Genomic DNA, 24969 nt, shown 5'->3' on the forward strand with positions numbered 1-24969 from the left:
AGGTGGGAGCAAAGCGTAACAGTGCTGCTTGCTCTGTGGCACACGTGGTGGGAACACACCGCCAAGGAGAGGTGAGGTACCTCCTCTCTGGGCAGCAGCCCACCAGTCAACAGGGAAGATGCAAAAGCATTTGACTCTGTTTCAAGATGAGGAGAAAAGCTAAACTCCCAGAACAGCTACAGCGTAAGAGGAAAGCATCACAGTTGTACACCAAGTTATGTGCATAAAGACTAGGTTATATGGGGGTTATATTTACAGAATAAATTTGTAGAAAACACCTCCAATTCATTCAAGCTCCTTACATTCCCCTATAAAAGCTAAAGGGAATGTAAAACTGAGGACAGCATTATATGTCAACAGTTAGGGCTTCAACATCATTAAGCCCAGTACAGTTTTGTGCTGCTGCTGGTAAATGATTTTTGTTGGCAAATGGGTTTTCAGTTGCTCTAACAATTACAAAATACACAGATTAGAACACAATCTTTTATTAATAACAGATCACATTTCAACTTTGAAAAGAATGAAGTTAAAAGGTGTATTAAAACATACCCACTCTAAGCAATCTATTTTCTTCAGTAGAAAAAAAGCATACAACAGGTAGAACTACTATATACACAGTATATCAGTCTAGTCATTGGCCCCTCCAAACATTGTTTTGCAAATTAGTATAATGGTGTTAAATATACCATCCAGTTACAGTCCAGTATGAATTCTAGCTTTTAACTTTTTCATTTAAGACAAAGCACTAAGTACCTAGTTCAGCTTACTGATCTTAGAATACATACAAGGTAGGATTGTATATGAAGATACCGTGTTAAGCTTTTACTTCTGCTTATGTATTTTTGGGATCCTGCCTTGTCAGTAAGTCTGCCTCACCAGTTTTGAGTACATGGAAATCTGTAATTGATGTCTCCATTAAAAAGAGTACCTTCCAACACTGAAACATGATCAACTATATCTTAAATAGCCCTTTCCTCATCTCTTGCATTAATTTCAAGCAGATTTATGTTGTGTTTATTTTACGCTGGAGGCTTCCCAGCCCAAAATATAGATCATTGCAAGAAACCAGGAATCTATGCCAACTTTTTTTTGGCAGGGATAAAAAAGCAGAATGTTAGTTCTTAAATTAGTTTGGCACATTAAAAAAAAAAAAAAAAAGGCACGAGGGAAACCCGTAAGTTGCATCCTTCTCTCACAACATCCATAGGAGGGGAATGTCAATGTACAGACAGGGCAGGCACATGCAGAATGACTGATACAGACCAAGCACGGCAGACTCCAGCTCTCAGCCTTACATCTGGCCTTAGTCCATGTGTGCTCTCACTCACACACTCAAACAGAAGTAGCTTCTGCTGGTTACATCTCAGTCCATCAGCTGACTCTGCTGAAGAGCAGGGTCACTGCACAACTGAAGAAGGCCCTCATGAGTCAAGCACCATCAGCCTTCTCACAACAGGTAGAAAGGTAGGAAGTTTTGTACCTTTTGCTTAGGTCTCACTTAACAACACAACTGAGCTGTTACTGCTCTGCTGAGCAAGCTGTAGCAGGGTCTGACATGTGGGTCTTTGCATGTCAATGTGTGCCCCATGCCTCAGAAGAACCTCAACTGTTTTCACGTGCCCACCTCGTGCAGCCAGATGAAGAGCTGTCAACCCTTCACTGTCAGAAACATTGACATTTTCTGAACCAACAAGTTCTTCTACTACTTCAGAGTGCCCGTTTTCTGCAGCAAGATGTAACGCTGTCCTATTTAAAGGGCCTCTAGCTAGAACACTGGCCCTTTCATCTATCAGCAACTTTGTTGTTGCTAAATGGCCGCTGCGAGATGCCAAGTGCAGAGCAGTGTATCCTTCTGCTGTCGCTGCCTCAATGTCTGCACCATGTTTAAGGAGCAGCCTTGATGTGCTTGTGTGGCCAGTTTCAGCAGCTATGTGGAGAGCAGTCTGCAAGAGTGCGTTCTGCACGTTGACATCTGACTCTAGGTCTATAAGAAGGCGAGCAACACGGTAGTGTCCTCGTTGAGCAGCCAAGTGTAGTGAGGTCCTTCCATCCACGGTCTGCACATTCACGTTTGCACCCCGCTGTTTGGCCAGAAGCTTTACAATGGGGAGATGACCTTGCCAGGCAGCATAGTGCAGTGGCACCCAGTCATCCTTTCCTTTGATGTTCACATTAACGCCTCTTCTCAGCAGGATCCGCACAATATTCTCTTGGCCGTATTGACAGGCTATGTGGATGGGGGCTCTGCCTTCAAAATCTACCTCATTTAAGGATGCATTCTTATCAAGCAGCATTTTGGTGCTGAAATCATCCCCATTTTGGGCAGCAAAGTGAAGAGCAGTCCACTGATCTTCATCTTTGGCATTAACATTGATTTTCCTAGCCATAATCAGCTCCACAATGCTTTTAACTTTCTTCTCAATGGCGATGTGAAGAGGGGTGGATCCTTTCTTGTTGGTGAGGTTAGGGTTAGCATTGTACAGGAGGAGCCATTTGACACATTCTTCTTGACCAGCTTCAACAGCCAAGTGCAAAAGACTGGCGTTCCCATCTAAAACGATGTCAACATCTTGAGGCTGGAGGATCTTCATCAGCTTGCTGGTATCCCCAGATAAAATGGCCTCCGTTAGCTTCCTCTTCTGTATGTCTGTAGTACCAATATCTACATGGATATAAGGAAGAAATTTTTTACAATGAGGGTGGTGAAACACTGGAGCAGGTTGCCCACAGAGGTGGTAGATGCCCCATCTCTGGAAACATTCAAGGTCAGGATGGACAGGGCTCTGAACAGTCTGGTCTAGCTGAAGATGTCCCTGCACATAGCAGGGGGGGGTGGGGTTGGACTAGGTGACCTTTAGAGGTCACTTCCAACCCAAACTATTCTGGTAAAAAGACACCATCAGAGTTCTGATACCTGCCAAACTTTACTTGCACGTGGCTGACATATCTGGTGGCATCAGCAATGACTTGACTGCAAAAAAAATCCTTCCCCATATAGTAGTTTCAGAACAATTTCAGGTCACTTACTCTTATTCTGTTTCATATGAAATCAAAAACGAACGATGCTGTGGTTGATCTCCCTGCACTAATCACTGTTTGCCTAACTGGAAAACAGATGCCTCTTTTTTGCAGCACTGGATTGAAAAGGGAGGGGTGTGTGCACAGTAGCAGAGGTCTTCATTACAATGTTTATGGGGGCTACTGAGAAGGTGGCTTGAGTCTTCTCAACAACAACAAAAGCGCTCAGACTTGGGCTTAGTATAACTGAAAAAGCCACAGACTCAGCTGCCCTGACTGGACATTGGCTTTAGTCCCTCTTTGAGCAGGTTGCTGGGCTAAATGACCTCCCTTCCAACCAACCTTTATGTGACTGATTCTGTAATGGCTTTAACAGGAAGTCAGGTCACTTTTCAAAACCAAATGAATTTTATTATTTGTCATTAGATCATGTCTAGGAACCACCTCTTTGGTTTTGTTTTTTTTTTTTTAATAACTACCTCCAGTAAACAAATTTGTAGTGCTGACAGCAAGAGAAAGCAAAGCTAACAGTGATTTCCACAATGCTATTCTTCATATGACTACTCACCAACCCGCTGACTCCCATATGCCCTAGTCCAAGCAACTACAAAAAAATAACAACAAAGAAGAACCTGACCATTACCTGAACTCTCCCTTTCAAAGGAAAGGGAAAGGGAGCCTCTGGATGAAAAAGCTGAATCTACAGATGAAACTCCTGAAAGCCGCTTGTCACTGGAGGCAAGTTTGGACTCGGAAGAGCTGCGGCTGAGATCCTCCGGGCCTTCCATAGTCTGTGAAATCCCCGAATCCAGCTGGGACAACAACTCTGAGAGACTGTAATCCTTAACTGATGGTAGAGCAGGCTCCTGTTTCGTCTGGGATAATGCAGAAATCCCCTTCAAGAGAAGTACACAAGCACTTTAGAAAGGTCAGTAAAGAAAATCAAGTTTGTTAGCTTGCAGGTAGCCTTTAAACACTGTTCATATTGAATGAAACCTATGAATAACGTCACTGAAAATTTTCAGATGCAGGAAGGCAGCCTTCATCAGTACTTATACAGCCACTAAGGCCACATGCTTGTTCTCTCCTACAGCGTTTTTTAATATCAGTCACACCCACATAGTTCCAGCCTTTATTTCCTAACTGTCCTGCTCTCCCTTAACAGTCTAGTCCTGTGCTGGTTCATGCATCTGCTGTCACTTTTGCATTCCAGTCCTTCACCAAGATCCACTTCCATCAGGCAAGAAGGTGCTCAAACGCAGAATACAGAAGGTTGCTCAGGAAGTTACAGGTCACAGAGGAACCTGTTCCTCACAAAACCTGGTGTACTTGAACAAGAAGCAGAAAAAGAAAATACCTCAGATTGCTGCTCTGGGGAATTCTTGGTGTCTAGGTCCTGAGTTATCATCTCTTTTGTTTCATCTTCTGGTTTTTCACAAAGGGCTTCTGTTTCTGAAGTGATTTCTTTGAAGAAAGCAAGAGAAGGTTTTGTGGTGGGTTGTTTTTTTTTTTCTTTTAATAGGAGACTTTTCTGAAATGCCCTGCTGCCTTATCTGTCATTAGAGCTTAACACTTTGAGACATTGTGGGAGAAAGACTCCAATTTTGACTATTCCACCTAGCACTTCATCGGTAGGTACAAGTGTGTAGCTAAGCAAAGAGTGCATAGGGCTGACTGAACAATTCATTTTCACATTCAGACCAGACTGATGTTAGATGGTGGCTACGCTGCAAGACTGTGAAATGGGAACCAGTCTACTGCTGGCAAACTTAGGCATATGTGTTTAAAAAGACAAGATCCCTCTTCCCTTCAGTCCCCATACCTTGTTTGGGCAGGAGAAGAGGGAAGAGGCAAATCTCTCCTATTAATACTAAATGAAACTACCTGGAGACAGCACTTGCTACATCCTTCTGCACATTTGAATTCATAACAGATGCTCTGGGCAAGTTCAAGCTTTTCACCAACATTGCATTTTATTGGCAGAAAAATGATGGTACAAATTGTTTTGTTACAATAAACCAATTCAGTTTCTCAGCACACAACAGTAAATTTCAAGAGCCAGGGCCTTCAACACTTTGGTATGGTGAAAACCACACCAACTTGGCATGGCATGTGCCCTGATACACACAATCAGAACTGAACATAATTTCTGGCTAAATGGATCAGCTGCTTCAGCACAGGTCTTATTCGTGACGTGTTTACATAACACCATCATGGTCAGACTTGTCCCCAGATAATCCCTTCCTCCACAAATGAGTAAGTGACCTGTATCATTGTCTCTACCATACAATGTGCTCTATTTATCCTGTCACAGAGGTTCACAGCATTTACCCATGGATTAACAGAGTCCTGAGCAATAACGTGACTCATAGAAGAATAAATGGGCAGCCAAGTTACGAGGAAATCTTACCTTGAAATGTTGGCCGTTCACCAGGATCATCTTGCCAACATTTTTGCATCAGTTTGATCAAGTTATTACATGAATGAGGTCTGGATTTAGAAACAGCAGGTAGCTCTGGGCGGTGGCCTTTAACTACTTTTACCATAATATGTAAAATGTTGTTTTCCTCTGTAAAGCAAAAGCACATAAATTAAGATTTCCCAGCAAAAGGAATGATTTCTCTTTTGTCTAAGAGCATTAACTGTATTAGGCTGCAACTTTGTCTTCATGGCTATTTTTCTAGATTTAGAGTGCTTTCTTTTATCGACAGGGAAAAAGCTGTTGGTCTTACTCTCCTACAATATATTTGTTGATGCATAACACCTGCTTCCCATGTATCAATCATCAGTGAGTGACTCTTGGTCTTTTTCCACCCATAAAACACACAGAACCAAAGGAAAAAAAATGGTTCTTTGCTACCTCTCAGAACTTCTGTATCTGCTGTAAGAAAACTGAACCACAGCTTTTATTTAGGCCAGGTACTTGAACTTTTCATAAAGGTGAAGGAAGAACACAAATCAGGAAGTGCAGTAACAGGGCTTTTGACTCTGAACTCAACCACTGGGCTAAATGGGATCTCTTACTTGGAGAAAAATTAATAGTAGACCGGAACCTGTTCAAACATGCTTGCTACACACAGGCTAGTCATACACACAGGAAAAGTCAAAGAATAAATAGCTGCCTGTAGTTGGTACATTTACTGTGGGGTGGAACAAGGCTTATTCTCACAGACAGCTTTGTTGGTGGTTTTTTGTTGTTGTTTTTTTTTTTTTTTTAAAGAGCAGATCTGTACCCACAATCTACAAATAAACTACAGAACCTCTCCACAGAGAAGACGTTTCTGAAAACAACACAGTTGCCTGCCAGTTGGCTTTGCTCTGTGCTGTTCTTCGTTGGCTGCAAACATGTCAGAAGTCTGCACGGGCCACGTGCTAACCTGGGTCTGCACAGCAAACGCCAGCAGACTAGGGCCCCCCGCGGCAATACGCGTTCAGCTTTCACAGCGTAGGACAACGGAGGACTGCCATTTGTGATCACATTTGCGAGTTCAGAAGTGTCCACCACACAAGGCTGTAGGCATTAGGAGGACGTGCATGTAATCTGGGACTGGTGGGGCAGGAATAGTGCTTATCAACAGGTGAAAGGAAAAAAAAAAATGCCAACACAACCCAGTACATCAAACTTACCTGCAAAAGGCTTTTTCTGTGTAAGAACTCCCCAAATCACAATGGAAAAGCTACAAATAAATGCAAAAGAAAAAAATAATTATAGAAAAGCTTTAAAAAAAATCATAAAACACCAACTAAAAAAGCCAAAAAAACTTAACAGAAGTATACTTTATTTTCCTGTTCTTTTTCCTTGTTCTTCACTTCTGCATCTAATTCAGCTGATGAACACACACAGCAAGATGCAGCCAAGAACCACGATTTGAAAGTCTAGTTTTTCCAGGGAGAACCTGAGGTAGCAAACATAGGGACTTGCTGGAGGCTGCTGAGTTCTTTGGTAACATTTATCAACTACTCCACACCAACGCTGACAAAACTAGAGAGCAGCAAAGCATTACCGTAGATTTTATTTTGTACTTCTACCTGCAAGATGACTTTAAAGAAACGTATTCCATTTAGAATATGACATATCTTTTAATCTACAGCTGTGTTTTCCTCTTCCTAATAATCTGACCATGAAAGAAGAACCAAAGACCTAATGATGAAATCCACTGAAGATAACTAAGAATTTTGTCATAGACTCGTAAAGTAGGTCAGGATGTACCTTTTGATGGGGAAATTAAAGGTGGGCAGAGTGCCTCCCATGCCAGTTGCTAATAAGTAAGTGTTACTTTGAATGGTAACATTCCAGACCCAGAATTAGCTGCAGTTTGTTAAAAGGCCTCTACCCTATGAAGACTTCGCAAAAAGCAAAGCAAACATGACCCTTTGCAAGATGAGGCTCAAAGTAGATTTAGGGGTTTCATGCTTAATTAGGTTTTATAACCAGAAAAAGAGGGCTCAACTTACAGTATTACTCAAAGTACTTTTAAACGTTTTCATAGTTAACTGACCTGTACACATCATGTTTGGTGTCAAAACACCTGTTTTTCTCTTTGATGCGCTCTGGAGGAAGGTATGCAATTGTGCCACAGAGGCCGTCCATGCTGATGTCATGGGAATGGGACAAGCCATTGCACTTTGCAAGTCCAAAGTCAGAAATCTGCAAAAAATGGAGGAAGAAGAGGGGAAGAGAAGTGCACGCTACTGTTAGACTTTGGAGGCATTAACAAAAACTGCTCTGTAAAGAACAGCAGATGTAACAGGATGACCCAACAAAATATAGCAAGCTGCCATTCAGAAGTACAAAGCTAAGAAAACATCTCTGGAAGCATTACACTATGGTAGGTTTTTCTTTATGGTTAAGCTAAAAAAAAAACCACCCCAAAACAACAAACAACAAAAGCAAGCAGTTTTTTGCAAGCAGCAGCATGTTAGCCCATTACATAGCAAATGCAACAAACAGTTAAGACAATGTATTGTAATTTAAAACTAGTCAAATTTAGCCAGTGGAAACTACTGTAATGTAATTATTAGTCCTGCCACCCCTTTCCCTACGTAACCTCACACTGTATGCTATGTTTAAGTATTCTGAGCACCTGTTTTCAGACCATGAGTTCTCCACTGAGCGGAAGAGAACTGCTCTTTCAAATATCGCTCACTGTTAACTGACCATGCCAGCAAGTGCTAAGCTCAACACCAGAGGCCCCAAGAGTTAAAAAAACCCCGAACCAAAACACCCCCTGCAAAAACCCACACAGGGAATTCTTTTTGGCAACTAGGAGGCATGGCAAGTTGGTGCAGTGACACAGTGAACACAGCTGAAATGAAGAAAACAAGTGACAGCAAGTTTACAAAAAAGGAAAACACACCTCCACTTTAATTTGAAGTGTCAAACAAATATGCATTCATTTGCTCTCAAAGGCACACCAATCATCAAGCAAACAGGCAAGGAATTTCCTTTGCCTTATTTCCCACTGGTCAAAAACGTCTATTATGCTTAAGTGAAAATTTCAAGAAAAGTCAAGTCTTTTTGGACCACTCAGCCCACTGATTTTTGTCTACATGTAAGATAAGATTACACACACACCCCGACATAAACATTCTTTTTATCTAATAAATACTCAGGTTTTTCAGTGACTCATTCCCCTTTTGATCTTCACAGCTTCTCCTTTGAGAAAGTTCTCCCTCAAAACAATAAGCATAATTAAAAAAAAGCTGCTTTTTTTTTTTAAATAGGCTCCAACTTTACACTTTCAGAAGTTTCTGTCCAAAGATACCACAAAGCTAGTTATAACATGCATTCATTACTGGAAAGGGAGCAAACTGCTGCCAGCTTCAGCCTCCTGGAGAACAGGCAGGCTATGCAGCCACTGGTCTTCAAACACTAGGAATCTCCCTTCGCCATAAACCAAACAAAGCAACCCACACAGCTTCAGGAGGAACTTCTCCCAGGTACAAAGAGCTCAACAGAGGCAACCTCAGGAGCTGTAGAAGTCCTGTACCCAGCACATACGTATAGCCAACCTGTTGTCCATCTGTATCTTAAATCTGTAGGGTCATGTGGGAATTACTTGAGAAGAAAAAAAAAAAAGGGGGGGGGTGTAGGTGGGAGGGGGAGGAAAAAAGCAAAGTCATCTGGAGGAATAGCGTCTCATGGTTGTAGGGCTACACTGTTATAGAGGGGGATTGCTGGCCTCCTCAGCGAACCAAGCATTAGAGACCAGGGAAACAGTAAGCAGTCGAGAAACCCAGGTTTGCAAGCCGGACTACCCAGGGTAGAGCTGAATCAACTGCCCCAGGAAGTGCTGCATGAGTTTGGGGCACGTAGTGCTCCACAGCAGAACAAAAGCACAACTCCCACATCACACAAGCCCGTGGTGTCAGGTTAATAAATGAACCAACTGCTGCAAGTCTGAACAGATCCAACTTGGTGAAGCGCTGCTATCCTTTGATTAACGTGAAGCAGAGGCTTGTATACACCTCAAGAAATCCATATGGCATGCAAAAATAATTAAAGCGATATACCTTCCTCTGTCTAAACAGCACCGGGTTTCCTACTGTGTAAGTTAAGAAACAAAGATGAAATACAGACAGCACAGTGACGCTCCTGCATTAACAGCCACCAGCTATGTATGCTGTGTGAATCTAAGGCTAGGGGCTAAGACAGGAGGCCAAGCACACTAGATAGAAAAGGTCTCATGCTCAGCCTACAAACCAAGAAACAGCTAAGGTACATAGCACACACACACACGGCTAGCAAGAACGTTACCTTGTGATCCTGCCCCTACATACTGCGAAGGACTAGCTTTTATACCAATTAATAGGAAATTAATCTGTAGACCAGAGCTTCAACCATATCAAATTCTGCAGAAAGCACTGGAAATTGAAGAACTGTTATCTTCCAGACTGCAACAAAATGGTAAGAGTCTGCAGACAGCTTTTGTGGCTTTTACTAGTTCCTTTAGGGTAAATTTTCCACACTGTATGGTGTATTTAGTCGTGCAGTTTTTCTAAACATCAATGGGAACTGTGCAGTGGGTGGAAGACACAGCCATTTAACTTGCCTATTTTGCCTTTAAATTGCTTGCCAGGTATCTAGTTCTGCAACACAAGGCACTCCTGCTGGTAAAGGCAGTGAAAGTGGAGCACCTCTCCCCACTTTTTCCTCCACATCCCCGCTAGCCCTCACAGCCCATCCCCGGTTCTGCCCTGCCCCACAATCCCACAGAACCCACAATCTCACTCTTCACATCAGTTAGTTCAGGTGGATCCCATCATGCTTCAAAAGCATACTTAGTATCAGCAGTTCGGAGGAGACACAGAGGCGACAGACTGCTTCATGCAAAACACGTGGTGGAGAGGTAGGAAGGAGAGAAAAAACATTGGCGAAAGCCCACGCAGACAGTAGGGTTGTTCATGTTCAGACAGCTCGCTCCACCTCTGCCCTTTTAAAGGTCTGCACCAGAACACACACGTGAGTAGCAACTGGTGATGGTAGCGGTAAAAATGTTTTCCTGCCCACTTCCCAGCCATGCTTGCTTTACTGAGAGATTCCAAGATCTGAAGATTTTTCTTTCTTTCTTTTTTGGTTTTGTTTATTTTAAATCAGGAATACTGTACACACAGGCCTCTCTCTGCTTTTGTCACTTGTGGAAATTTCCATTCTAGTTTATAAAAAAAACCCGCTCACTTGCAAAGTGTTAGATGCTTTGAATTTGTCAAGTTATTTTCTGGATTATTTAAAAAAAAACAAACCAAAAACAAGTAACTAGTACATATGCTCACATAACTACAGTGGTTTCTAAAGGCAGCTATTCCCAAACAGTGCAGGGACCTAGCTCCCAGGAGCAAAATTAGTGCCTGGAACGTGCTTTCACCGATGACTCCTGACAGGCTAACCTGAAGTGTGCACTTAGCTTCTGATGCTGCATGCCATTTTTCTGCAAATGAGACTGAAGAACCCACTGCAATGGACTCAGGTGTAGAGTTCACCAAAAGGTTTTCTTCATCAAATGGGTAACAAAGGCATCAGATTAATTTTTAATTGCTGCTGACATATCCGGTATTTGTCTCTGTGCACTCGGATATTGAGAATGCCACCCCATTTGTCTGTGGGGTTTTCAGGTGCTTAAGGGGCCATGGCAGGGGGTGTTTGCCTTGTTTGGTTTTCTTGGTGCAGGGGAAAAGGGCTGTTTGTTTCAATTTTGTTCTTTAAGAAGTGCCAGAAATTTTTAAGAGACTTACACGAGTCACAGATTTGGACTACTAAAAATTAGAAATAAAAATTAATTCCAAGTGTAGACACAACCAGCATCTGCACTTCAAACTTATGTCTTTACTTTAGTGTTTATGAACATACTTCAGTTAGCTAATAAATGAAGTCCTTCTGAAATAGACTCTATTTCCATCCTTCTCCAACCTGCCCTAAAACCTTAACTCCTCAAAACCTGTTTCAGGTGTGATGTTTGTAATGGTCTCTTCAGAAGCTGCAGAAACCAAAGCCATGGTAAAACATCCACTTTAATCCATCATAAATCTGCATTATCATAACAGGGATGGTCTTGTTCCCTCCTCTGTGCCACCACAATTAGATCAATTAGAGAGTTGATCAAGGTGAAAACCAGCTTTGTTGGTTGGATTAAAAAGCCATGTAACAGCCGCCCTACATGGAAACCTTGAGCAGAAAGGGTGGGAAACAGGGAGAAGGGGCACAAAACAACAAAGCCTCTTGTCATTTCTAGTAACAGGAGAGCATTTGCAGCTGATAAAAAAAAGAGAAGTGGCTGTGTTAACTACATCAGCTAGTCTAATAAAAAGAGACAACCACCCTTTACCAGCCTGGCCTCTGGGTATTATTTTGACCTACAGTTAATGACCTACATTAAGCAGCTTTCTGATTAACAAATTTGCCACCTGACTAGGCAACTAACTCCACACACAAAATTTTGCGGCCTCTTCTTCTTCAGCTGAAGCAAATAAGGGTGAAGACCACAGAGGCAACCTATCCATGTTTTTAGTAAGACCATCAGCACAGCATGACAACAGCAGCAACTTCATTCTTCACACTGGTTTAAACTAGAGCACTGGGGGAAAAAAAATAAAAGCAAATACAGCCAGTTTAGAGCAGTGCACAGCCAAGACCAGGTCATCCCGTTTCAAATACTTCAAAAACAGAATCTGGGAGATGAAAAAATAACTGGTGGGATTTGCCTCTGTATGAGTGTACCCACACATGTGGGTATGTATACATATGTATGACAAGGTGAAGAGCTGTAAAATCCAGGCTAGATAATAAGAGAAACAAGAACTTACAAGTAATGGTTTTGCCCCAAAGTATTAAGTTGCAGGTTGACTTCATTTTAAATACCTGGACAAAAAGTAACACTCTTAACCAAGAGATTGAAGCTAAAAAACCCAGGAAGCAGCAATAGAGAGAGCATGCATGCATGGTAGCTGGCAACAAGTTAGGGTACGAGGTAACTGCATGGGAGGGGTGTATTCTCCTGCTGAGGGCCCTGGAGAGAGATCACATTGGAGCAGGGAATGAGCAATCTAACAGCCTGCAAGGGCAGCGCTGGAATGTGGCATTGCTTCCACAGCACCAGTGCCCCACTTGTCATTGCCACAACACCGGGAGCTCAGCAGAGACATCCAGAACACACATGGAGGGCAGGAGAGCTAAAGAAGCTCATATGACATGGTCCAGTTAAACAAAAACTAGGTGCTCAACAGCTCGTAAGTATTGGAAGGCTGCATACATGGAACACTGGAGAAAGGGGCGGGGAGGATCTTGTTGAGAACAAATAGGTTGACATTAAGGGGAAAAAACCACGCAGGCTGATGCCTGCTAGCAATGCCTGCCTGGGTATGAAATAATCCTTCAAAGCAAACCACACTGCTTAAGGCAACCAAGACTGAGCAGGACATGGCTGGGAAGAGAGCCCCCGGGCTAAGGCTCCTGTCAGTACTGAGCTATACCACCACTGCAGGGAAGGAGGCATGCATGTATCCATCCTCCAAAAAACTGCAAAGCCTTACCTTGTGGTGTACATATTATATACACATATTTAAAATCCCTTAACATGCCTTTGAAAAAGTTAATATCTGTCTATCTATATTCCTGCTCTGCGCTCAGGCTAATCCCATCCTCTTAATTATCATCCCAAGAACAAAACTCAGCAGGCACTTATGTAATACACAGGAGACGGCTTTATGATATGGAGGCACCCACTTGATGATAAGTTCTGTATAACACCACTGCATTAGTCATCATCCTCACTTGGGGTTTTTACAGTAAGCATTGTGCTCATAAAAGAAGGGCGTGTTTCCATTTAACTAGCAATATGGCACAGAAGCATTTCTAATGTGCTCCACTGAAAGACTGCCTGTTTCCTGGCTCAAGGGCAAACAGTTTATAAAAAGTCCTCCCCACCTCCAAACTCCTCTTCTTCAGTCTGCAGCATCTCTGCACTCACCTTAAGATTATATTAGAGACAGGTCACCTACTAAATTAATGCTAACCTTTAAAAGGTAAAAACACTTCAATTATCAGGTCCATTAGCCCTCCAGCAAGAAAATGCACATTAAATCAAGCTGCAGGGTCTGAAATTTAATTACAATTTTCACATCACACAAAAAGAAGGTTTGGGGGCACATTTTTAAAGTGAAGGCAGCTCACCGAGCATGTACATCTCTTATTCTGCACATAGGTTCCTATGTCTGCTTTGCTGCATGGAGGGGTTTCCAAGATGCCTGCAGATGTAAAAGACTGTTGGCTGGAAAAAGGTTTGGATTAGACCATTCTTTTCCAAACTTAATGGAAAATGTCTGAAAACCTTCATGTGTTTCAAATCCAGAGCAAGTAGCAACAGTTTAGGGATGTCAGCAATGACCCCACCAGAAATGGCGTGGGTTTTTTGGTACATTTTGCACTTCACCCCCTTTTATTACATCACCACCCAGGCATAGCTTATACAGGAGGCAGAACATCAGGCAGTATTTCAACCTCCTGAAACAGTGAGAAAAACACAGCCTTCATATCTTGGCTCATGGATGAGTCAAGAATTAGGAATTTAAGAAGTTATGCAAGCAAGCACAAACTTCAGGTAAATAAATATATAGCAAAGGCCTCTCAGCACCAAAGTGTAAGAACATACTTTCAACAGTTCAGGTCCTGATGTTCTGGTCATAATACCATGGACCACCTGTAGATGCCTCCTGTCTCAGAAAGGAAATCTTAAGTAGTAAACCACTAAATGGCCTACTAAAAAAAAGCTGAGACTGACACAGGTGTGACTTCATTAGAGGCACACACATCTCCAACCCTCCTGTGACATCAGAAGAGATGGTTTTATTTAAAGAAAACTTAATTATTTTTAAAAGGGTACATCAAGACCAAAGCCATCTGGCCAGTTTGAGGGGGACAGGAAAACAGGGAGCAGATGGATGATGGAACTGATAAAAATCTATGACTACTTGTACCGAGTTATATCAGCTATCCAGCATGAGTAATCCTGCAGTTCCAAGGTTAAGAGTTTGGCCATGGATTTGTGGGGGGAAAGAACCACCCAAAAAAACAAGAATCAGGAAAAAGATTTATTTCAGTCTCTGTCCTTTCCCAAAAGGAAGGATCAGAAAGCAAGAGCAACCTCCTTAGTCCAGCTGTCAAAACAGAACCTAAAACAGAGAAGGCCAACAAGTTTGCTAGCTTACTCTGGAAACGAATAACAGGAAGAATTTCATGCTGATACAGCCACAAATATTCCCTTAAGTGACCTTTGGTGTGCATAAACAGTCAGGACAGAAATACTTTTTTACTGTATATGCCTTGAGCAAACGAAAGAGAAAATGAATTGCCTCTGGGAAGGCTTCTCTGGACACCAGCTGTAGATGAGATTTACATATTTAATGGAATATACAAAGCCAGAAGGACCTAAACAGAACAAGGGTACCACTGGGAGCTTTGGAATTGGCAGAGATGATTTAGAGGCTCACGCTGCTTTTCTCTCCCTGTTCTCATTTGCCTATGACCCTACTGCAAGGAAATATATAGCAGGACCCCCTAGGTCTCAAAATCAGAGTTCACTGCACGAGCACCCTCCTAAAATTTCAAGAGAATTCTCACCAGCTCCCTAACTCTACCTCTATTTGTGTACCAAAACAGTTCGTAACTCAGGTAGACAAGTTTGGAGATGGGAAGGGTTGGGTCAGTGGGCATTTTTCTAATTCAAAAGCAATGCTGCTGCTTTCTCCAGGCCTTTAAGTTTGGCAGGAGCCATGCAAGAATATCCAAAGGTGGGTCCCTGGCACACAATGCCCAGTGCATACCTTGACATGGTAGTGGGCATCAAGCAGGATGTTTGCAGGTTTGAGATCCAGGTGGAGCAGCGGAGGGGACATGCAGTGCAGGAAGTTCATCCCCACAGCTGTCTCATGGATGATGCGGAAGCGCAATTCCCAGGGCAAAGGTTCGGAAGCCAGGAGCTTTTCCAGAGACCCTGTTTCCATGTATTCCATGACCAAGCCAACTGGCTCTTTACAGATGCCATAAACAGGAAGGATGTAGCGAAACTTTGCCATTTCCATCTTCCTGGCTTCTTCCAATAACTCCATGCGCTCCCTGGGTAGAAGAGAACAGAAAGTGATGTTGGAGAAGCTGTTTTCTCCTCCTCCTTCTCCCCCCCACCAACACGCACAAAAACATTTCTTACGCAACTGAACACATTTCATGACCATCACTTGGCTGAACCATGCTACATCTCACCAGACTGTGACTCCAGGCATCTTTCCACATTTACTAACTTTGTTTTATGCTTCTAATGGTAGGCAGCTCACAGCTGCTGAACCACCGGCGAGTTCTACCCTTCAACAGCGCAAATATCCCTAGCGTAAAACCCATCTCCCCGCTTTGATGTTTATGCTGTGCTGTTAAGAATAAGGACAATACATGTAGTGCCCGGATTTACCACTGCTGTAACTCCTTGGGCTAAAGTCATTAACTTTCTGTGAGTCATAAGACTGCGTTACCCAGGCAGAGCACAGGCAGCATTGCTTCAGCTGCCCCGCTGGTGCAGGCTGGCAGGGCACAGGCCCTGGCCTTGGGAGAGGGATCCCCAGGACCCACTATTTAGGGCAGCAAGCCACCTGCTGTAGCTGGGGGGACACAGCAAAAGCTTCCTTCTACTCAGGCTCCAGATTTGGCAACTCCAATGCTATGCTCGCTCAGCTCCAGTGGATGCTGAAAACTCCTGGCATGCCAGCACGTGTAATGAGCACCCCGGGTTGTTTACAGGTCACTTCAGCCTGACCCTGCAGAGTGCTAAGCATTACTCAGTCCAAACTACAGCCTCCCAGGTCGAGACCCTTAATTGCTATGCCCTCCTTCTGCACCTCACACACGGCCTTCCAACAGCCCACGAGGACCCACTGGGTGTCAAGCTGGAAAGAGGAAACAAGGGTCCTGTCCCCAGGCCAACTGCACCCACAAAAAGGAGCCACACGTGATGGGTGAAGGAACCTTCAGTCTGTCAAAAACTACATTATTAGTGATGATGGGCTGCACCCAGAGCAGCTTTGGGCCACAGCTGCCAATGCATCACCGTTGCTGTCACCCACCGATTCACAAAAGAGGACACAGAGGGGCCAGATAGGCAGTATTTCCTGAACAGAGCCTCTCTTATTACACAACAGCTCTTGTAATGTACCCAAGACATCTAAGTTATTTGATGGAAAACAGTACCTGAAACAATATGACAAAGTTTTAACACAGATGCCTGGTAAAAAGAGTCCTAGATTAAAAGAAGAAAACTATTGCTCTGACACTCCCCACCTCACGCAGGCGTTTTGAGATGCCCAGCTGTCCTGGAAGACATCAGGTTTTAAAGTAAAGCTCAGAGAGAACATTCATAGCAGCTGCAATAACTGATCAGAGGAAATAGGTTCAAACCCTCTGCAAGGCAGAAAGCTCTGTCACCTGCCCCCTCTGCCAGTCCCCAAGAGCTGGAAAATTCCTGGAGACCGATGCCAACCCAGCTGCAGTTTGTGCCACGTGCCACTACCACGTGATGACAGTTACTACTGTGGGAGCCTCTGCCATGGCAGAGCTATCAGCTCAGTCAGGCTTGTTGGGTTTTAAAACCCCAGGACAGCTAGCAGCACTCTTTGCCTCTAAAAGGAGAATGCCGAGTTCAATCTTAGCGCAGTGAAGTTTCCCCTTCCTGCGTACATCTCCCCCACCTCCCCTCCATACTTGGATGACCCATGGGGAGCATGCACCACCCATGCTGAAACCAGCCTGCAAGGGACCCTCAGTGCTCCCACGTGGGAGCGATTTTGGGAGCCATCATTTAACCCTCTGACTCTGCATTAGGACACTCTTGCAACCGCGTTATCCCCTTCCCCTCTGCTTCACCTGCTGTGGGAAGCACAAAGTTGATGTTCGCCCAGACAAGGCTGGGAGCATGGTCTGCTGCCTGTTCCTCACCAGCTGCAGCAGCCTGCAATAACCCGATGCAGTTAACATTCCACGCTAGGGGCGAGTCTAGCCTAGCGAGAAGCAGCAGACCTATTTCAGAGGCAAGATCATGCTGAAAAATGGTTTAAGAGGGATGTATACACTGGGGGGGGGGGAAGGTAGGGGAAACCTTTTCTATTAACCATGTTGGCTCCTGCTGCTCCCTACAGCAACTTTCTTGTGAAATAACTGCCTTTGTAGGCAAGTACCCAGTTTGCTCTTTGGCATGCTGGAAGGGAGCGCCTATGAATAACACAACCAACTCCTTGCCCCCAAGCCACATGCATAGCCAGCATAATTCACCAGGCTTCAGCAGGCTGGGCTCTGGAGTCAGGGATGTAAAATACCTGTCTGAGCCCTCCAAGGCAAGGCAAGAATGCAGCAACAGCTAAAGCCTAACAAGAACCACTAGGCTCCCGGGATTGGGGTTCCTGGGCTAACGACAGCCTCAGAGAGCATCACCAAAATCACAGAGATCAGCTGCTTGAAATAGGACATTTTCCCCTATGAAGAGAGAATTCCCACGTTGAACAAAATGTAAACAAGCTCCCTTTCTTCTTGGACCAGACCCAGTTAGTTTAGTGAATTAACAGGCAAGGGCCCTTTATCTGATCTGCCTGTTCAAATAAAACCCTGAAACAATTGCCACCTTTAGCATCTTCCCAGACCCAGAGCTTCAACACCGAATCAACCAGTGATCTGGTATAGCCAGGGAGACCGGCAGTTTTCAAATACAGGCCCCTGTCACCTTTAGAAGGCAGAAAAGGAAAAAAGACAAAAGAAATAGAGAGCCAAAATACAACTCAGTCATTAGCCAAGTGCTGGAGAGCACTTGCATTAATTGTATTAACACAAGCAGCTCATTAAACCAAGATCTCCATCAGGCAAAGATGAAAGGTCTTTCCCTTCCCTCTTCCCTTAGTGCAAGGTGCTACTGGCACTCGGCAGTTTTAGGTGTTCTCCAAGCGCCCATCACCTCAATACACACGTGCTCAGGCTGCAGCAAAGGATGCTGCAGTATCCTTCAGGCTCACATTTAATAGATCAAAGTAAGGGATGGGGCAGGGGGTGGGGTGTGCTGCTCAGTGCTTAAAAATTATTCGCAATATCACCAAGAAATACTTCCCTCCAAAGTGGAGGAAAAGAAAAGCTCCTTATGAGGTTTCTCAGCCAAGAAGCATGGGACTATATATAACTTCTGTTATAATAGAGTTTCTTATTTAACACCTACACAATTAAAGAATTGGAATTACCTTCCCTAAGCACCCTGGCTCGATTCCCCTGCCTCCTCCAGGACTATATCCTAGCATTTTGCTAATAAATTTTTTTTAAAAAGAAAAAGAAAAAACTTGCACGCAGGACAGCTGAGTTCACGTAAATCATGGGGTGTACACGCTCTCCCCTGTAATAGTATTACAGGACAGGGGCACACACATCAAGAGAACTAGTACTGTGTTCAGTGCCAAACAGCATCTCTGTCAGAGACATCAATGGTAGAACAGCCATTTTCAAAGGATTCAGAAATATTACGTGAACGGGGGAACCTCCCACATCCCCCAAACAGCTGTCTGCTGCTCAGTCAGACTCTGAACGGATAGGGCTGCGTTCTTTGGACCCTCCTGGAGAGACAAGGGACATAACTCCGGCCCACTGCCTCACTCCCTAGGTACCAGGGCCCAACCCTTGTACCGCAAATCCTGCCACAAGAACAGCAAGAATTACAACTGTACCCGATTTGCATGTGTGCAGTCTTTATGCCCTAGAGATAACACTGCGTTACAAAAACACAATTTTCAACTCACGAAGCAGTCCTTGCAGTTTTTTTATATTCCCCACCACTACCACCACATTTCCCTAATGGAGTCTAAGACAAAAAAGGTGGCTCCAGAGAAACTCAAAAAGCCCTGAAAACCTGTAATGGGGCCATTTGTGTGAACTACCTCCAGACACAGAGCAGCCAGGCTTCTCCCAGCCCAGGGGAGATCAAGCCTTGCACAGCCACGCTGCTTTTCAGTGGGGAGTGTAAGTTACCTCTTTACAGACTGCTGGTGGTCAGGATGGGGTCCAGAAAATTACACCACCTCTGAATTTTTTCAGGGACCCTTTCCATCTGCATCATGGCACAAGTTTAAGGGCATACAGTGACCTCTGCTCTGCAGGGTACATCTTTAATGACCTTCATAGTGTTGATCATCAGAGAAGAATGAGAATAAGAGAAGACAAAAAAACCCCATTGCATGGTCAGGCAGAATATGTCTAGGGGAAAGAGGGGGGAGGGGAAAAAAAAAAAAAACCACCAGAAAATCCCATCTTTCAGGTTAACATAGATCTCAGCCCTGCTAACAGATCTCTGCTGCATAGCCCTGGTACAAAAGGATTACAGGTTCACACAAACAGCTATGCTCACCCCTATTCTTTAAGGGGCAAGAGGTGAGTATTAAGTTCTACCTACACATGCAGAGACTGCCAGAACAGGCGTTCATTCACCTTCACCACAAATAAATGCAGCCTCTGCTAACAGTAATGCATTTCTAAGATCTCCTGAATTTTTTAGTCCTACGCCATTCCTAAATCCAGGTCCTGCAGAGGGAATTAAATGTAGACCTTTGCTCTTTTTTTTTCAAGAAGCCAGATCTTTCTGACTCCACAGCCTGTAGACACCTCCACCGGTTAACACCTCCGGTGAAGAACCCTCTCTCGGGACTGTTACATCCTTCATACTCGTAGTCTGCATGTTTACGTTCAGCTATAAGAAATCCATAAAGGCTTCCAAGTTGTTCTCTCTGAGCTTACCATCCTTCTTCTCCAGACCACGCTTCCATTCTGGCCAATGCGGGTAAAAAGAAGAGAAAGACTTTGCGCTCCTCACTGGCAGTCTGGGGAAGAGGCTCCTCCACCTTTCTGGGTCACACACACTTTTCTTCAGGCTTACATGGAACCTCCCCATCTTGACAGCATCTTGAGTCCCATGCAGGAAACTCGATCTCAGGAGATGGAAAGTGGGAGCAAGTAAGGCATTAGGAATGGAATTTGGCTCGATTGCCTGAGAGGGCTTGGCCTTAAAGGTAAAAACACTTCTGGCTGTACATTCAGTTTTTCTTCTGCTTGAGGCCACTTGGCTCCATACTGTGATAACTGCCAAGGGAATACTCCAAATCTTTTACTGTCTCTGAAACACAGTAAGAGACACTAGAGTATTACCACCACCAAGCCACTACAAACTGGGTTTTAGTGTGGTACCAAATAAATAAGAAAAAGCCTCCGTGTTTTTCAATTAATGTTTCTGATACCACTGGTAATTCTTCTAACTGGGCTGCCTCACAGAGTTCCAAGAAATGGCTAGTCAAGTTAATCTCCTGGATTAACAATGTAATTGCACCAGCTTGTTTCAACCTGCCAACTAAAGAGCTAATATTTAATTTTGTTGGTGCCCCCCACCCCACCCCGCCATTTGAATGGCACAAGTTTCATAGACCAGGGGGTGAGGGCAGCGTTACCAACTACTGGAAGGGGTTTGGTAGAGCAGCCTAAGAACCAAAGGAGAAGCATACACAAATTCAGCTTAGCTTTATTTTGCAGAAGCAGCTGTTTCAAAGGCCAGAGATCTTCCAATTTCTACTTGGTGCTCCCCTTAAGCGTCTGAAGCACAAAGTCTGCAGTGAAACAAGTAAATCAGCATTTCAGGGATTGGTTTGTTAAAATTAACCAGGAGCTGCTGGAGCCCCACACCCTCAAAGTTTCCAAATTCTCCTGGCATTTCTGTTTGCTGCACTGTATGTTCATGCAGTCCCTCCAGTATCTGCACACCTCACAGCCACTGGGGGACAGGTGGCTCTTTATTGCACATTGGATATATTAATAGAGATTTGGTAACAACTCTCAAAATTAATTGTTCATATTTAAACAGATGACAGCATCCATTGTCTCAGACTGAAAATAAACTTGAGTAAATTTCTAGATGTATTCTGCAAATGAAAAGCATAACAAATGTTCTAGCTTATTCTTAAGAGATATTTTAACAGCAAAACTAGTCAGCTACAGTACTATTTTTGTTATGCCTCAATAAGCATCAAGTCTGAAATCTACTTGGAAGTTTTAATGGTAGAAGGGCAACTTTGAGGTAGTTTCTATTTTATTCACAGGCAGCACAGTTATCCTACACATACATTAAAATCTACCCCTCCCCTTTTAGGAAGAGGACATTTTATCTCATTTACTATACTATGCAAGGCACAACTACAGCAAAGTCAGCAATTCAGATAATGGGCAAGATTAGGCTAGGCCCCAATTACTAGGGCACTACCCTAGTAATCTTGGAGAAGACAAGCTTACAAACATTTTCAGTCTTGGGCCAACTTATCTCTCTCCTCCTGCTGGAACCACAACAAGGGAAGCCTTTTGTGACTGAACCAACCCACATCTCAAAAAACAAACTGCAGAATCAGCTCGTGAGATCCCAGAGATCAAGGTAGAGCTGGAAAAGCTCCATGAACGCGACTTGGCCATATTCACCTCCGTCAGCACAGACGCTGACCTGCTGGGAAACGACTATTGCCCTCAAAACAGAAGGATTTTTCTGAAGATGCACCTGACGGCCTTTGTCTCCAAGGAAAGGAGAGCTGCCCTTGACAGGCCCCCGTCACACACAGACTGCGTGAGCACAGCATAGCTGATCATCCTCCACTGTCGGCCATAACTAGTCACAGAGGGCAGGTAAGCTGGAAGGGGTTCTCGCTGTGCGGTATCATTCCCTGCAATACAGTACGGCTCCCCGCCGGACTGCCCAGTGGGGACTCATCCTGGGCAGACGCACAGAAAAGCGCTGGCCCTGAACTGAAGCAGGAGAACTTATTTCCCAGCACGTCTCCTTTCAGCACCCGCTCCTGAAAGACAGCGTGCTCACAGCTGCAGCACCCACATCCCCGCGCCCCCCGCCCCAGCCCGCTGCTAACCACCGCCACCTACTACACGGGAGCCCCAGCTAATGCACCTGCAAACACAACCGAAAGGGCTGGCTTTTCCCAAGGTGGGGAGCTCGCTGGAGCCAGACCTGACAGGCCTGCGACGCCCCCCCAGATCCCATTCAGGGTTTTCGCTCCTCCTGCGCTCCCTGCTGAGGACTGCCTTCCGTGACCTTTGGAGCTGCAGCAGGCATAACGCTTCAGCACAAGCCACCACATGCACGACCAGGGCAGGGCAAAATGCTTTCCCGAACTGCTCCGAGGGAATAGGCAAGACCTACACTGCAGCTGCATGGTGGCTCTTTCCAAGCTGCTACAAGCAGCTGAGCAACATCCCTTACCCTTTGAGGGCCACCAGCCCCACTACGTACAATGTAACTGAAGGTGTCGGTCCGGGCTTCGCTTAAGGGTGGCAAAGGCCACGTTTGCCCAGGGAACTTTTAATCGCGCGGCTCTCTGGGCTGCATTTAGCCAGATGGCCATACCCTTGGCTGGTGGCAACCAGCGCTGCAGCTACGGTGGCCTGGCTGCATTGGCACGGGGCTGGGCTGGGCTGGTTTGTCCTTTTTCAGCGGCGCTCCCCAGGTGTGGAACTCTGGGCTACATCACCTGGGCTCTTTCTCAAAAGCTGGGCGCTGCGCCGGCAGGGCAAGCACTGTTAGCGTCTCGTTGGCCTCACAAGCGTTTGAACCACTGTTAAGCACAATTCCCTACGTTTGCATGCCTTGTGTACGCTGGGCCAAAAAAAAAAGGGGGGGTGGTGGTGGTAATGACAAGAAAAAAAAGGAATTTTTAAAAATCCTTAAGCTGCCGGGAGCCGGGCAGGGCTGCGGAGGGGCAGCCCCCTGCCGACTGCGGGCTCCGGGGCACCGGGGCAGGGACGCTGCCGCGAGAAGAGCCGCCTCGCCCCGCTGCCCCCGCCGGAGCCCCGTGCCCCCCCGCAGCCCCGCATCTCCCCCCCGCAGCCCCGCGCCCCCCGCCCCTTACTTCTCATCCACATGGAGGCTGGGCGAGCACTTGATGGCGAGCCAGGTCTTCCAGTGGAGGTGCCGCACCTTGTACACCTGCCCGAACCCCCCCGAGCCGATCTTCTCCCAGCTGCCGAACTCGCTCTCCTCGAAGGTTTTCAGCAGCCCCATGGCCCAGGGGGAGCCGCTCTCCCGCGCCATGGCTGCTCCTCGGCCGCCGCCCGCCCGGCACCGCGGTGCAGCGCCGCCGCCGCCCGCCCAGGTGAGTCAGGTGCGCCGGGGGGGCCGGGGCCGGGCCCGCGTCACTTCCGGGGCCGGGGCCGCCCCCCGCCGCTGCCTGAGGGCGGCCCGCGCCGTCCGGGGGCGGCTGTGGCCCGGCCCGGCCGCCGGTACCCGGGCGCCGTGGCGCAGGTAGCGGCCCGAGGGCCGAGGCGCCCTCTCTCGGCGGCGGGCGGGATGTCCCCAGGGCCGGGGCAGCGCTTGGGGGCCGGCTCCGGCTTCTCCCGACACCCGTGCAGGGCGGCCCCCCCCGCTTCCTCCCGGGCTGGTGTCCGGCGCTGCTCGGGCCAGAGCGGGGGCGGGAGGGGGGCGCGGTGACAGTTAAGGTGTTAAGGAACGAGGGGCGAAGCGCCAGCAGCTGCGTCCTTTCCCCCTCCTCTGCACAGGGCCCGCCGCGGCGGGGGAGGAGCCCCCGGTCCGGGCATCCCGAAGGCGCGTTCTGCCCAGCCGTGCGCCCGAGCAACAGGCTTTAGGCTCTGGGGAGCTGCCCCGCCAAGGAGCCATGCGTCTCTGGTGTCTAGTTGCCCTGTGATTAGAAGCTTTGATGATCCCAGCAGCAGATTTCGGTGCCTGAATCCCTTTGTGGATCTAATGGCAGGTACTGCAGGACTCGGACCAGTGGATAAAGGGTCTTGCCGAGATGCTGCAGTTGGAAGGAGTCTGTAGCCTTTGGTATGTAACACGGTGGTGGAGAGGCTGTTCCAATCTGCATCGTGACCTTCACACCTATCACATGTCTAAAGGTTAATAAAGCTCGTGTTTGTTTGCTATACTGAGTATCAGAGTAGTTGATTGTTGTAGGAAGTTAGCGCATGATCGTTTAACCTGGCAGGTTAGGCAATAGATAGAGGACAATGTGTTTTAAAGTTAGGATAATAGAGGCAGCCAGTCTCGTCTTTGCAAAGCTCCATTTGAAAAGAATCTATGGAGACATTTAATTACTTTCAAAAGACATGGGACATCAAGTCTGTTCTCAGGGCTTTGTTCTATGTAGACTTGTTCCTGCTTAATTTACTCCGGATTAAACTAAACAATGGCTTACTCTGAATAAGAACATATATGTATAAATAGATCAGGAATAAGAAATAGCTGTGTATAGAGACGAGCCCTTAGGTCGCCTGTCTGACCTCCTTTTCCCAGCTATCATCCTGGCTTGTTCCTTGCTTTGATTTGGGACTTCAGCTGTAATTGGATCAGCCTGGAGAGACTGCCATGCTCTCAAGGAGCTCTGCTTAAGTTGGAG

The 24969-nt window shown here is 45.8% G+C and overlaps 1 protein-coding gene across 1 annotated transcript; it reads right to left on the reverse strand.

Annotated features, from left to right (window-relative positions):
• Nucleotides 1-469: 469 nt before the first annotated feature.
• On the reverse strand, nucleotides 470-23648 carry RIPK4 (receptor interacting serine/threonine kinase 4; the record flags this gene model as incomplete). The annotated part of the gene is made up of 8 exons (XM_080376705.1): nucleotides 470-2662; nucleotides 3662-3914; nucleotides 4376-4482; nucleotides 5429-5587; nucleotides 6646-6695; nucleotides 7518-7666; nucleotides 15334-15625; nucleotides 23467-23648. 8 exons carry the CDS (start codon nucleotides 23646-23648, stop codon nucleotides 1488-1490), a joined length of 2367 nt encoding a protein of 788 aa, XP_080232831.1. The 3' UTR covers nucleotides 470-1487.
• Between the last annotated feature and the right edge of the window lie 1321 nt (nucleotides 23649-24969).

The sequence above is a fragment of the Falco punctatus genome (assembly GCF_963210335.1).
Source record: "Falco punctatus genome assembly, chromosome: 2".
In the NCBI taxonomy this organism is placed as follows: Eukaryota; Metazoa; Chordata; class Aves; order Falconiformes; family Falconidae; genus Falco; species Falco punctatus.